Here is a 14,558-nt window from a genome sequence, read left to right as displayed (position 1 = left end):
ATTTTAGGAGGAAGGTACTGATCTTCTCCTTCAGATCTTACTGAAATAAAACAGAATTTATAGAACACAACCCACTGGATGCTTGGAAAAAGTGAGAATGGCGAGTATGCTTGCTTTGGGTCTAATAGTCTGAACTGTATGAAGGAAACTCAAAGGTAAATTTCTTCGGCAAAGATAGCCATCTCTCTCTTTTCTCCTGATGTTCATGAAATCATTTCAGAAGAAAATGTCTCTTTCTTATTTGTCTTCTAATTGTGTTTACTGAAACTATATTGGACATGATTAAGATACATATGGTTTGTGACTGACTTCTTAAAAAAAATAATCCAACCCCAAGCATTTAGTGTATATTTATAAAATGTATTTAGATGCAAACCAAATACATAAGCCCACTCCGTCTCCAGCCCTCCTTTACCCACTTTAACATAGCAGCTGAATTTATCTTCCCTAAGCCATATTATGAGGGTGAACTACCATCAAGGCTTTCATTCAGCCAAGGAGGATATACCAGCTTCATTCTGACATCCTGTCTCCAAAAAGCTGACAGTGGTATGTTTGAGTTTCCATGGGAATTCAGTGACTCTTTGGGTACTGCATCTGGGCAATGTGAACTCCACAGTGCAACCATACTATAAACATCTTGCCTTCCTGCTAAGAGCTGTGAGCATAGCATTACTGCTTGGAAACTAGAATATGTTCTCTGAGCTATACACAGTGCTTAATCAGTGCCAGGGCTGAGCCCCGGCACCTCTAGGCTTGGCAGTTCATAGCCCCGGCACCTCTGGGCTTGCTGCACCAGATATGAATGTAAAAAAATTGCTTGAGACCTGGAACTCCTTTCATTACAAATGAAGCACTAGCTATACATATAACGTTAACAAACTCACTGCATCCACTGACACTTGAAGCCACTGCTGGCCAGGGCTGCCCGGGGGGGGGCAAGTGGGGCAATTTGCCCCGGGCCCTACAGAGGCCCCCATGAGAGTTTTTCGGGGGCCCCGGAGTGGGGTCCTTCACTTGCTCCGGGGGCCCCGGAAAACTCTCGCGGGGCCTGGGCCCCTGGAGCTTCCTCCGCTCTGGGTCTTCGGCGGCGGGGGTCGTTCTGCACCGGGGCAGAAGGACCCCCCGCCTCCAAATTACTGCCAAAGCGGCACCACCAAAGTGGTACTGCCACCAAAGACCCCAGGCCCCCTGAATTCTCTGGGCAGCCCTGCTACTGGCATAATTGACCCTCTCTTCTCAAATGTAGAGACTGCTTTAAAAAAAGCACACACCCATGTGTGCAAGGACAGATATAGCTATTATCACTATATCTAATGAGACAGAGAGAGATGGACAAAACAGAGAGGATAAAAGAACAGATATTTCTTACCATGTGCCACCCAGCCATGTTTACAATGATCACAGGTTCTCAGGTTAATCTTCCCTGGCTGGAAACATTCACATGTGCAATTTACCAGTGTACAGCGGATGGCCTGGGAAAAGAAACAAATGCACATAAATATCTTACCAGATAATTTTTCTTTTGTTCTTTAAATATTTGCCCATATGGTGACTGGGGTTTTGGAACATAAAAAAAAAAAAGGAAAAGAAATTCTAAAATGCAAAGCACTGTTAATTCTTTTATGTAGGGTTCATTTCCCCCTAAAATGCATCTATCAATATCCCTGACCAATTATAAAAAAAAGTCCATTCAATAATAATGTATTCTATCATTCCATAGGCTGAATTAATTCTTAAATTCTTTAAAAGAATACAGACCAAGAACTCAATTTTTTTCCAATCAAGTGCCTGAAGGAAAATGTTATTATAGTTCTATCTTCACATAGCACTATGTCATACTGGTTATAATCAAGAGTGAAAATACACATAAAAATATACACAACGGCAGAGCAAAGATCTCTTTTTTCCTACACCGTCCAAGCATTGTTTTCATGTTTCCCTGTGGGGATTCACACAAGACCTAATTCAGTTAAGTATCAGAAGGAAGCCACTGGTTTGGGAACTGGTGTTCCCAAAGCAGCAGTAAAATGAGAGAGGCACAGATAGGACTGGCTCATGAGATACTTTCCTTTGCATCCATAATTTCTCTCCGATCTCCACACATAACCCTTTACCTTTTAGTCCCATATAGTTATTAAAATATAAATGTTTTCCAAAAAGCGTCAAAGAGTCCTGTGGCACCTTACAGACTAACAGACGTATTGGAGCATAAGCTTTTGTGGTCCAATATGTCTGTTAATCTTTGTCGCTTTGTACAGATCCAGACTAACACGGCTCCCCCTCTGATACTTGACACAAACGTTTTCCACTTTTTCTTAAAAGGAAATCTACTAAAAACAGAGACTGAATATTGATATTTAAAATCTGGACAATGAATACATCTAGCTAAACCCATTCTTAAAACTAAAGTACTTTAAAAAGCTAAGCAAGTTTACTTTAGGGGGTGGGCGGGGGGGAGAAGAGCGTCCACAGAAAGTCAGCATAAATGTGGTGAGACTTGTGTTTCTAAACAGTGCTAAAGATGACCTGTGCTCTTCAAACTGCTACCAATAAATTTATGGCTTGCATTGAGGTGTAATTTGCATGGAGGTTTGTGAGACAGAGGGGACTTAGTCTGATCATTCACAGATTAACAATCTACTGCAACTATCAGTACTTCCAGGAAAAGATCTCTCTACTGATTTTAGATGCAATCAATGACTACTTGGGGGTTCAGTGGGGGAAGGGAGTTTGGTACCTATGACTGCAGATACATGGGAGCTTTATGAATGCTGTTGCCTTACAAACCTGTCCTAGACTCTTCCACTTAAAAATCTGCAATACCTGTAAGTAACAGAAATGCTCTTCCCTGTACTGAAAGCATCAGATTTGTAAGGAAAACAACATTAAACATTAGCATGGGCAAGCTAAACTCTTTGTCTGCTGACAATAAAAAGAGTTCAAGCTATTTTAAACATTTTATTTATTTATTTGCATCAGACACAGCAACTTCAAGCCATTTGTGGTTTACTGACTCATTCAATCTGTATTTCTCTGCTTGATTTCTGATGCAGGAGTCCTTCCTCCCTCCCATCTAGTCTGCTCTTTTACTACCTTTGACTCTCAAAAGCCCTGGTGGAATAAAATATCCAGATATTTCAGGGACTTATTCCCAAAGTCAACTGCCTTTACTCATTAGCTAGGTTGTAAAACATTGCTGTATGTATCACTGATTAAAATCATTAGTAATATGAAATATAAGGGCACAAAAGAACTGCTGACTATGCAGAATAATATATGTGTTTGTGGGTTACAAGGAAAAAAATTCTACTGAAAGGTCCCGTTTCATGTTCAATAGTTTATTGACTCAGTAATATATCAGGCCTCCCCTGGTCAGTAATGGTGTCTTTCTCTAATATGTTCATTAATTAATGAACTCCGTAATTAATTGTACTGCAAAGAGAATGAAGGTGTTACAAAATGGAATGGTATTCCTGTTATACTGTAAGAGATTTTTTTCCTTATAAACAAATGCCTTATTTCACTTATTTTAAACCAATCTGTTGTATAATTGTTGCATTTCATGTTACTGCTACGCGCATGCACACGTGCACACACCATCTGAAATCATGTCATCTGCTAGAGCTGTTTTATTAAAAGTTGACTAGAATTTCCATTATGTTTTCCCTACCTATGTTCCCCCCTCGCACCCGCCCCCAGCAAGATCTGTAGGTTGCCTGTAAAATTTGGAATCAGGCTGAAACTTGAAATATAGTACGTTTCAGCCCAAGAATGACTTTTCTCTCACCCCTTTGAAAATGTTCCACTTAGCCATTTTAAAATGATGAGCTGAAAAAAATGTTTACCAGCTTAGAGTTTCTTTTCTTCTCCTGTGACTAAAAAAATAGCTTCAATCGTGTTGAGGATATTACTGTACTTAATTGACTATGCGTTTCCTATGTTAAGGACTTATAACAGCAAAATGACATAATATTTGAAAATTCATGTAAACTTTCCAAAAACATAAAAATGTCTCTTTTTAAAATAGCTAAATCAGAAAATCTTACAGTGGTAAGTACTTTTTTATTAAGGTATGTAATCAGGCCCAGATATTTAGCCCAGCCTTAACTAGGCCTCTCTTTTTGCTCCACAGGAATCTTGATACTTTAGGCCATATTCTGGCTTCAGAGATGCAGGTACACGACTATAAATTTTAATGTGAACCATGTGGCATTTCTGAAAGATAAAGATGATGGCCTGGTGGTCAGGATGTTAATTTTGGGGCCTGGGAGTCTGGTCGGCAGCACAGTGGGGCTAAGGCAGGCTCCTTACTTGCCATGGCTCTGTGTGGCTCCCAGAACCAGTGGCATGTCCCACTTCTGGCTCCTACGCGTAGGGGCAGCCAGGCAGCTCTGCACACTGTCCCCGCCCCAAGCACCAGTTATGCAGCTCCCATTGGCCAGGAACTGCAGCCAATGGGAGCTATGGGGGTGACGCCTGTGGACTGGGCACCACGCAGAGCCACCTGGCTCCGCCTCAGCGTAGGAGTCAGAGGGGAGACATGCCACTGCTTCCTGGAGCTGCTTGAGGAAAGCACCACCTGGAGCCTGCACCCCAACCCCTTGCCCCTGATCCCCCTCCTGCACCCCAAACCCCTCATCCCCAGCCCCACCCCAGATCCCACACCCTCAGCTGGAGCCCTCACTCCTCCCACACCCCAACCCCATGCCCCATCCCCCTCCTTACACCCCAAATCCCTCATCCCCAGCTCCATACCAGAGCCCACACCCCCCAGCTAGAACTCTCACCCCCCGGCACCTCCCTGCCCTATCCCAGAGCCCCCTCCCACACCCTGAACCCTTCATTTCTGGTCGCACCCCGGAACCCATACCCTAACCCAGAGCCAGTTTCCCCTCCCGCACCCCAACCTGCTGCCTCAGCCCAGAGCACCCTCCTATACCCCAAACCCCTCATCCCCAGCCCCATCCCAGAGTCTGCACCCCCAGCTGGAGCCCTCACACCCCCCACACTCCAAACCCTTGTCCCGATCCCCCTCCTGCCTTCCGAACCCCTCAGCCCCAGCCCGGAGCCCCCTCCTGCACCCCAAATCCTTCATCCCCGGCCCCACCCCAGAGCCCTCACCCCCCTCCCCAGAGCCCTCACCCCCCTCCCACATCCCAGTCCACTGCCTCAGCCCGGAGCCCCCTCCCACACCCTGAGTTCCTCATTTCTGGCCCCACCCTGGAGCCTTCACCCACAACCGGAACCCTCAGCCAGAGCCCTCCCACACCCCAACCCCCTGAGGTAGGCAGGTGAAAATGAGTGAGGGTAGGGAGAGCGAGCGACAGAGGAAGGGAGGATGGAGTGAGGAGGGGTGGGATAGGAGACGGTGCAAGGGTGTTCAGTTTTGTGTGAGCAGGAAGTTGGCAACCCTACTCAGTGCCTAAATTCCCCATCTGCAAAGCGGGAGTAACAAGAACAGAGAGGTGTTGTGAGAATAAAAGAAACAAAAGATTGTGAGGTGCTCAGATGCTATGGTAATAGAAGCCATATATAAACCTAAGGCTATGGTCTTTAGTAAACAACACTTTTTTTAAAAGACAGTTTTAAGATTTTTTTAAACATTTCTTTAATTAATCCAAAGCTAATATAGTCCATGATGCCATCTACCTCAGGTCACTGAAGTGCCCAATACACAACTAATTTAACTGTGCTTTTTTTTTTTTATTGTATTTGCTTTAAATGAGTCCCTATCAGTTACGAGTAACTATAGATTTGGAAAATGACCTAGAGAGCTGCATTTGGAAACTCTTCTTGAGATGCACACAGTCAGTCAACTGAGGGGACGGACTTCGAAGTAGCAAGGGGAAGAAGGGTTTGTGTTTAACCAATAGTGTGTTTGTAAGTGATGGTGCAGATTTGGCAAAACCATAGCAGGACATTTGTTAATTCTTTATTTGCACACTGAAGGGGGGAGGGGAGATAGTGAAAGGGGCCTGATGTGATTCTGTAGCAGCTGAACACTGTATTCACTAAAAGAACAGTAGTACTTGTGGCACCTTAAAGACTAACAAATTTATTTTAGCATGAGCTTTCGTGAGCTGCAGCTCACTTCTTCGGATGCATAGAATGGAACACTGTTGAGCCATCTGAGTTACAAAGCAGACACAAAAATGCAAGTGTACAACCATCCTGTCAGACATTTCAAAAGTTAACTACAATATGATTTCATTCTAACTGCCAATGCAAAGTCTTGCTAAATAGCTTTTACAACTATGTAATATATTACTACATTATTTCAAAGTGAAATGCAAAACCTATTTCTCTGACTTAGCTTTCTCACAGTAATACCTCCAACAAGGAAATGAAAAGAAAAAGAGAGGAAGAAAAGAAAAGAAATCAAAGACCCAGCAGACTTGAAGAAAAACAGAGAAATACAGGATCTTTATATATGGATTGATACAAAATAGCACAACTCCTCCAAGGAAGATCGTAAAGTGTACTCGGCCTATAGCACTCAGGTTAAAAGACTCCTTAAGTATGCATTGAAATGACATTCTTCAGCAGCTCCAAAGGAGCTGTTATGTTCTACCATGTTGATTATCCACGGATAATGGGAGCGTCATACATTTTTATACATCATTTTCATAGAGGTCCTATCATAGTGCTTCTTGCATTTCCATTGAGATTCTAATGGTCTCCAAGGAACTTTTACAACAGCAATGAAAGAAACAATGATTCAATCGAAATCCATCCCAACATAATTTACATGACAGAGTCTTTCATCTTAAAAGCACTACTATTAAAATTTTAAAAAACAAAACATGCATATGCTAAAATATAATTCAAGTTTTCGTTTATCAACCCAGTGCCTAAAAAATACCTCCTTGCTGTTTCCTTTAGTTGTGCCTATAGGGTCTATGCAAGAATATGGGAACATTGCCTGGTATTCGATACAGCACATCGCTCTGGGCACAATGTTACAGATTTAATGAAAAGCCTTAAACCTGAACTCCTAGACTTGTGTGGGTTTCACTCAGACACCGGACACTGGTATACTATAGTTTTGGAGCATTTAATTATATTTAACAAGAATATATCATTCACATATTAATAGGAGCAGCCCATAACAGTAATGAGAAATCAATCTGTCTGGCTCTTTTGAAGAGCTTCCATAAGAGACCATGGCCAATAACGAAAGGGAAAGCTAGTTGCGGAGGGTTGGGGGGGGGGGGGAAGAGAAGAAGAACACTGACTTCTCTTTATCTTCTCCTTGGGATAAAATTGGATGTGCCATCAGAATTAGAGGTGGTCTGTAATGTTCTCAAGACTTTTGAGAAAGAGCTTATGCAATGGACATTGAGCCTGTGTGTCCTGCATTCTAGTTTCAGATTTGACAATTACTCCCTTTGCAACCTTTAGTAAAACACTTAGAGACAGCTTGCAAAACCCTTACTCATGCCAAGTAGAATCTTACTTCCTGAGTAGCCTCTTTGTAGCTTCAGAGTAAGATACCACTCAGTATGCATAAGGAAAACAGAACCTTTCTGCTTCAGCTTTTTCCTTTGCAAAATAGGGACCACCACTGCCACCATGTAGGAATATGGCATAACTGAATATACAAATATGCCAAATTCTGCTTGTCTTATTGATGGTAAGTACCTCCATATATCTGTATAATGTATCTACAAAACTTCTATCACCTGGTAGCTAAGCACTGAAATTGGTAGGCCTACTCATGTGAATAAAATGATTATGATTTGGGTCAATGTTTGTAAAATGCTTTGAATAGGCTAAATTAAAATCAGTGAGACTCTACACTGGTCTATAGTCTGCACAAGCATTTCAGTTGGCAAGACTGAGGCCTATTATTATTACTAAGACTTCTGTTTTAGTGTGACCTGATGATAATTCATGAGTTCCATGTTTCTTGGTGAAACAGGAAAGACCCATGTAACTTCACTGGCAGGATGAGTGAGCTTTTGATGGGGCTGAAAAGAAAGGAGAAGTGATTATGGAGTGTGAGAGTATGTGTGTGTGTGGGGGGGGGGGGGGAGCTTGAATAAAAACAGATTAATTTGGGAGGTGATGTCGAAATATGGGATAAATATGATGCATTTCCACCCATTTGTCTTTAGCAATAATAATTTAGGCTACATTTATGTCACGGACATGGAATTCATGGAATCCATGACATTCTCTGCTTCAGCCGCAGGGGCTGCAGGGCTCTGGAGCTGACAGCCAGTGGGGCCTGGCAGGGGTCCCACGACAGGTGACGGAAGTGACAAGTGACAGGAAGTCCCCTGCAAAGTTCCAGCAACAGGTGACAGACTCCTGAGGGGGCCCTCCTCAGTCCTCCAGTGATGGGCGACAGCCTCACAAGGGAGGAGGGGGACGCCTCAGGCAAGTGGCTGGGATGTGCCATTTTCTCTTTAGGAAATATGGTCACCCTGCAGCTTCCAGCTGCTGTGGGCGGAGGAGGAACCCCACAGCTCCCAGCCACCACGGTGGTGGGGAAAACCATGGAACCGCAGCCGCAAAAGTCACAGACAGGTCACGGCTGCCATGAATTTTTGTTTATTGTCCATGACCTGTCTATAACTTTGACTAAAAATAACGATGACAAAATCTTAGCCTCAATAATAACTTTTAAAAGAGCACAATAAAAATGGTCTCTTCTCTCCATCGTGCAATAGGGTCCCTGCCTTTGCCTTTTAAAATAATCCTCAATACCTTATTTTAAACAAATGTTTCATAAAAAAATAACGTGGTCATTGTGTAATCCATTTCACAGCGTTGTGTTTTTCCTTTAAAAAACGTAAAGCAGTTGGTCTCGAGACACAGGAGCTTACAAGGAAATGAACAGAATTGGCTGGAGAGTAGAAATCACTTCCCACAAAAAAATCTGTGTTATGAAATTTTTTGTCCTGAACCAAACAAAAATTTGAAATTTTTCATGGGAAGGGATTTCAAGATAATTCCATTTAGGGAGAACAGAAACAGAAGCTTTTGACTTCTAAGCTGCTCACCTGGCTGGCTTTTGTCAATTTTATGGCAGACAGAAAGTAAAATTGTCAAGAGCCTTCCAACCCCATTCCTGGGAAGGCAGACAGATGGGGTGCTCAGCGTTCTCCTTGGCTCCAGGGCCAAGAGGTAGAGAGCCCAAATTCCCAGCTTCTCCACCTTTCCCCCAGCTCCAAGAATCACAGAGGCAGAGAGCTGTGGGTCCCAAGTCTCTCGGGCCGAAGCTGGTCGGTACAAGGGCTGAGAGCTAGGGAGACATACAACTCAGCCTCAGTACCCTCCCCAAAAGCTTTTGTCAATTTCACTTTCTGTTACAGGGAGGGAGTGAAATTGACAACAACTTTCCAGGCAGGCAGCTAGGGAGCCCTCATTTAGATTTTCCCATCAGTTTGATTTTCCCAACATACAATCAAAATTTTTCAACAAAACTGAAGTTTTCTTGTGGAAAATTTCAGTTTTGCAAAAAGGGTATTTTTGGTCAGAAAATCTCTGCAACTAAATATTCTGACCAGCTTTAGTAATCACCCAATGTTATGAACAACAGGTTGATGACAAATGTAGAGATCTCTTCTCATACTGACACACGTGAACCACAATTTGAGGAGCTGCATCAAAGAGACTACACCAAATTCCTGTAAATTGCTTGTTGTTTTCATATGGGCATGCTCCTTTACTGTGAAGTTTATACTTGTTATTTCTTATCTTCAAAATTAAGGAAAGTAATCTTCTTACAGGAAAGGCCTTTTTTCTTATTCAATGTATGAACTTAGCGCTTAAAGGTTTCAAATGGACAGCTAACAAAGGAGCAACTAACCAGTGCCAAATGTGATAACAGTTTGAAACAGGGATGCCTCTCCACTAAGACCTGGACTCAGACCACAAGCTCTTTTAACATAGACCCTGTACCTATGTCCCTATGACTTGGGCAAGGTTTGAACTGAAGACCCAGTGGTAAAAGCCTCTGTATCACAATACCTGACTGAACTGAAGACCCAGTGGTAAAAGCCTCTGTATCACAATACCTGACTTTTTGCTGTGTTACTGTAATTTTATTTTATTTTGTATATAAAAATAGAGCACATTCTATGCTTACTTAGTAGGCCATTAGAACATCTATCAATTTTCCTCCCCATATTTCAGAGATTCTAAAAAAGATTTTTTTTAATTCCTTTCCCATTTATGTCTCATTAAAAAAAATCAGTTTTGTTGTGTAAATGAAAAGAACCCACTGAAATCATATTAGTTTTAATAGCTGGCAAATCTAAAGGACAATACAGATTGTTTTAAATTAACACCAGAGCATTGTCATTTCTGGTCTCCTGGTTGGAAAATGCACAGGGAAACAATCATCTGCAAGTAGTACAGGCTGCCACAACCTGGGCTCATGTTTTCTTGTGTTTTACAGCCAACTACATGACACAAAAGGAAAGGACTGCTCTGAAACTTCTAGGCACAGGGCAAAATAAAACACATCAGGGTTTCATTCTGAGCTGGATTTCAACACCACCTCTTACTTTGTGGATGCAACTGTGTCTCCACATTTTGCTGAAGGCACATTTGACAGCACTTAAAAGTCTAACCACACGTTTCTGCTTTCAAACAATAAGCTAGATGGCTATGAACTACCAAATGTGTCCATAGTTCATTGTTGGTGCATAACTGCACCTGTAAATAGGTAGTTACTAAAAAACAGGCCTTATGTGTGTGTCTGTATCAAGAAATGGGATAATTTAAGTCCACAGTTATCATAAAAAGGAAAAAGAGGGGTTTTCAGTTTGCATTTTTACTAAACAAGGAGGAGGTTCCAGTTCTCCCCTTATCCATGCCTGCATGTAGCTTTGCAGTACCTTAGACTGTCTAATCCAGACGTTCTCACACTGTGGTCCGTGGACCACCAGGGGTCTGTGAGTTCCATTCAGGTGGTCCGTGTCTGGGCAGCTAAACACGAGAGAATTAAGGGTCACCCACCTAATTAGTGGAGCCGCGCAGGCATGCCTTCACAAATTAGGTGCCTAGACCCTGGAGAAAACGCACATGCAATGTGAGGTGGTGGCTGTGGGGGGAATAGGGTGTAGGTGAGAGGGGCCAGAAGAGGGGGCGGGGGGAATTTGGGATGTGCAGGGCTGTGGCAGCCAGAGAAAGAGGCGACTTTTCCCAGCCTTAACTCTGTGGCTGCTGTGGTGGGGGAGAGATCCCCCTCCTTCCCAGCCCCAGCTCGGGGGCTGCCATGGCAGGGGAGAAAGGGCACATCCATCACATTAGAAAGATACTACTGCTATTAAAATATGAGTTGGGTGCTTTTATTTGTAGGACAAAAATGTTTTAATCATCATTAAGGTTTATTTTATATAGCGCTTTTATCCAAAGTGCTTTACAGTAGTTAGCTAATGGTACAAAAAACATTTGGAAAGATCATTAAGTGGTCCACCGAGACCCTCAGCAATTTTCAAGTGGCCCACGGAAAAAAAAGTTTGAGAACCACTGGTCTAATCTGCTGAACCTGCACTGGTCCAGGCTCAAGAAAATCACAATTATACTTTATTTAAATAAAAAAAATTCCATTCAAAACAAGTGCTGGATAGCTAGAAATTACTAGACATTTCCTACCCACCTAAGTGAGTTTCCAATGTATGCTTTGGAGTTAAGAAAAAGCAATAAGCCTGTTCATTTTGGCCATGAATGTTTTCTAAAGAAAGAAATTTACACATGCAGAAATATTTCCATACCTCAACAGAAATATGGTGCCTTCCACCCCTTATTCCTGGTTCATGAAAGCAATTAAAGCCATGTATCACCTTTAGATGTGGATCGTAACTTAATACAATAATCTTTACTGAACTAGTACTGAAGGGAAGTGGGGAACGATGGATAATTCTATGGCCAAAACACTGAACTGATAGTCAGGATATCTGGTTCTGATTATGGGTCTGTCACTGCCACAGACTCACTGCATGGCCTTGGGTAAGTCACTTAACCTCTCTGTAGCCCACATTTTCCTATCTGTAAAAAGGGACAATAATATCTGGACCTATCACTTTCACAGAGAAGATCAATTAACGGCTTGTTAAGCCCAGTGATGGAAAATACTACACAAGCACAAAGCATTATCACTTCATCTGTCAATGTAAAAATTCAAACAAAATTATTTAAAAATACGCAAACTTTCCCCTAGTAAAGGGATAATTTTAAACAATAGGATTATTTTGGAGGCCCTGTGTAAAATCACTTAAGTTGGCAAACAGTCATTTTTAACATGAAGTGCTATCCCAATACTGAGCCACATAAAGAAAAAACAGAGCGTCAATTTACTTTGTATTTCATTGTTCTGACGTACTTGTGCTGTCCTATAAGTCATCTCACACCCCTCCCACTCCCTTATCGCTCAGAGATACCTAAATGTGTCCTGGGTCATTCACTGTACAACAGTGTTATATTAGCTATTTTATATCACATTATATTAGTATTGTTTCTTTCTTGTATTTATTTTCACTAATACAATTTGAAAGGTGCTAATATCATTATATTTCTCTGTGGCATTCATTAAAAGAGTTACTAATACAATATGATAAGAAGGATGCCAACAAAATAGAAAGTTGTTAATGGGATAAAATAGGAATAAGAAATATGTAGCCTTTAAGCATTTTACAAAACCACTCTCAACTGTTCTTGAGGGAAGGCTGGCAATTGAAAGGGGAATAAGGAAGAAAAAAAATAAAAACATAAAATAGCATTTGGAATGTTTCAGTTCTAGGAACCACTGTTAATTGTTATTTTGGATGCTCATGCACAGAGACCTGTAACAAGGAAAGTTGCATAGGCTTTTGTACAAAAGCCCACAATGTTTTTTTCGACGAACTTTCTGTAGGCTGATTCCACACACCAGGGCCGGCTCCAGGGGTTTTGCCACCCCAAGCAGCCAAAATAAATAAATAAATACTTTAAAAAAAAAGCCGCTATCGCCATCTGCGGCAATTCAGCGGGAGGTCCTTCGCTCCAAGTGAGGGACCCTCCGTCGAATTGCCACCGAATAGCTGGACCTGCCGCCCCTCTCTGGAGTGGCCGCCCCAAGCACCTGCTTGCTAAGCTGGTGCCTGGAGCCGGCCCTGCCATACACATAACTCTTGTTCATGTCGGTGGGATTTTGTACAAAGATCGAGGATATAATATTACGTAAGCTTGCCTCAGGTTTGTACCCATCAAAGGCAGCGTTATTTGCATAGCAAAAATTAAGACTTACAAACATTCCTTTGCTCAATATTTAAAAGTAAGAGTGTGGTTGATTTAAGTTTAAGAATGAGACTTCCTGTGCCTAAAAGAATGTTAGTAAATGTAGATGCTTTTCTTAAAGGTTAAAAAGACTGAATTGAGTGATTAATCCAACATTGTGTAGGCTCTTAGGGTCCAATCATACACCACCTTACCGTAATGGCAAGTATCTATTAGATACTTAATAACCTGGGTGGGGCTGCCCATGGGAAGCCTGAGAGCTGTTACTTCCATTAAGGAGAAACAGATGCACTCCCCTCTTTCTGGGTGACTAGCTAGCACCACTAACTCCACTCAGGCCTTGAGTTCAGATGAGCACAAGAATTATAATTGTGAGTGGCCCCTGCAAGGGAAGGCAATGGAAAGGCTGTTTGTATCATCTTGCCTCTCTCACTCACCCACTCAAGAGCTGACCATAATCTGTGTCTATACCTGAATCAGAATAATTGAACTGTCTGTTATTTCTAGGGTATTCGCAGACAGTGAATTATTGTTATTGTATGGAGGGGAAAACCACAGGTTGGTTCTGTGTACGTTCATAATGCCTTTTTCATCATCTCATCTCTTTTAAGGTTCTGCTGGTAAACCCCAACCCAGGTTTTTTTTTATTAGTTATTATTATTACTATTACTACTACTACTACTTTCTTGGTACCTATGGAAATGTTTGTACCATTAGTCTCTGTCAAGTTTATGAAGAAATATGCTTTTTCTGCAATATTTAAAAAAGAGATATTGAGCCTACAGACTAGTCCATATTACAGGCTGAATCAACATAATAGGTGATAGCAACTCAATAATATGGTCTATTGGGTCAAAACTCTGTGAACTAAGGAGTTGGTAACTCCTTGTGAACAATTTACAGCCTCTAAGAGGTACTCCTGTCTATCAGATCAAAAACCAAATTTTCAGATACTGCCTCTATACAAATTAACCAAAAGAAGGTAAAAGTTCACAAGATCTTAAATAAATAATCCAAAGTAAATAATCCTCATTCTCAAGATTAGCTTTGATTTGTTTTAAAAAGCTGCAGCCTGTCTAGTAAATAATACAAGTGCCAGCACACAAGTATGTACAGAAACATGCCTTTGACCAGATAAACAATAAACCTTTTAGAGTGTCCATACAAAGTGATGTTGGACAAAATGTACCCAAGACAAAACAGAACTTAAAAATGTAACAAACTGCTTCCCCCATCCCTTTTCCTTTGTAAGTACATCAAAGAAAAATAATCAAAACTCTAATTTTAGGAGGGACATTCTGCCTGATTTTTGGTATATCTGTTCC

General features: G+C 41.7%; 1 protein-coding gene across 7 annotated transcripts in view; it reads right to left on the bottom strand.

Annotated features, from left to right (window-relative positions):
• BNC2 (basonuclin 2) overlaps positions 1 to 14,558 on the bottom strand; it is a 426,471-nt gene that overhangs the window by 126,680 nt on the left and 285,233 nt on the right. For all 7 annotated transcript variants that reach the window (XM_045021595.1, XM_045021605.1, XM_045021596.1 and 4 more), the window contains one exon: positions 1,373 to 1,475. In XM_045021595.1, the coding sequence (XP_044877530.1) occupies positions 1,373 to 1,475 (103 nt within the window). The remainder of the gene's footprint in view (positions 1 to 1,372; positions 1,476 to 14,558) is intronic.

Source organism: Mauremys mutica, chromosome 6, assembly GCF_020497125.1.
Source record: "Mauremys mutica isolate MM-2020 ecotype Southern chromosome 6, ASM2049712v1, whole genome shotgun sequence".
NCBI classification, from domain to species: Eukaryota; Metazoa; Chordata; order Testudines; family Geoemydidae; genus Mauremys; species Mauremys mutica.
The sequence above is the reverse complement of the archived record's forward strand: the minus strand, read 5'-3'. Positions and strand labels throughout refer to the sequence as shown.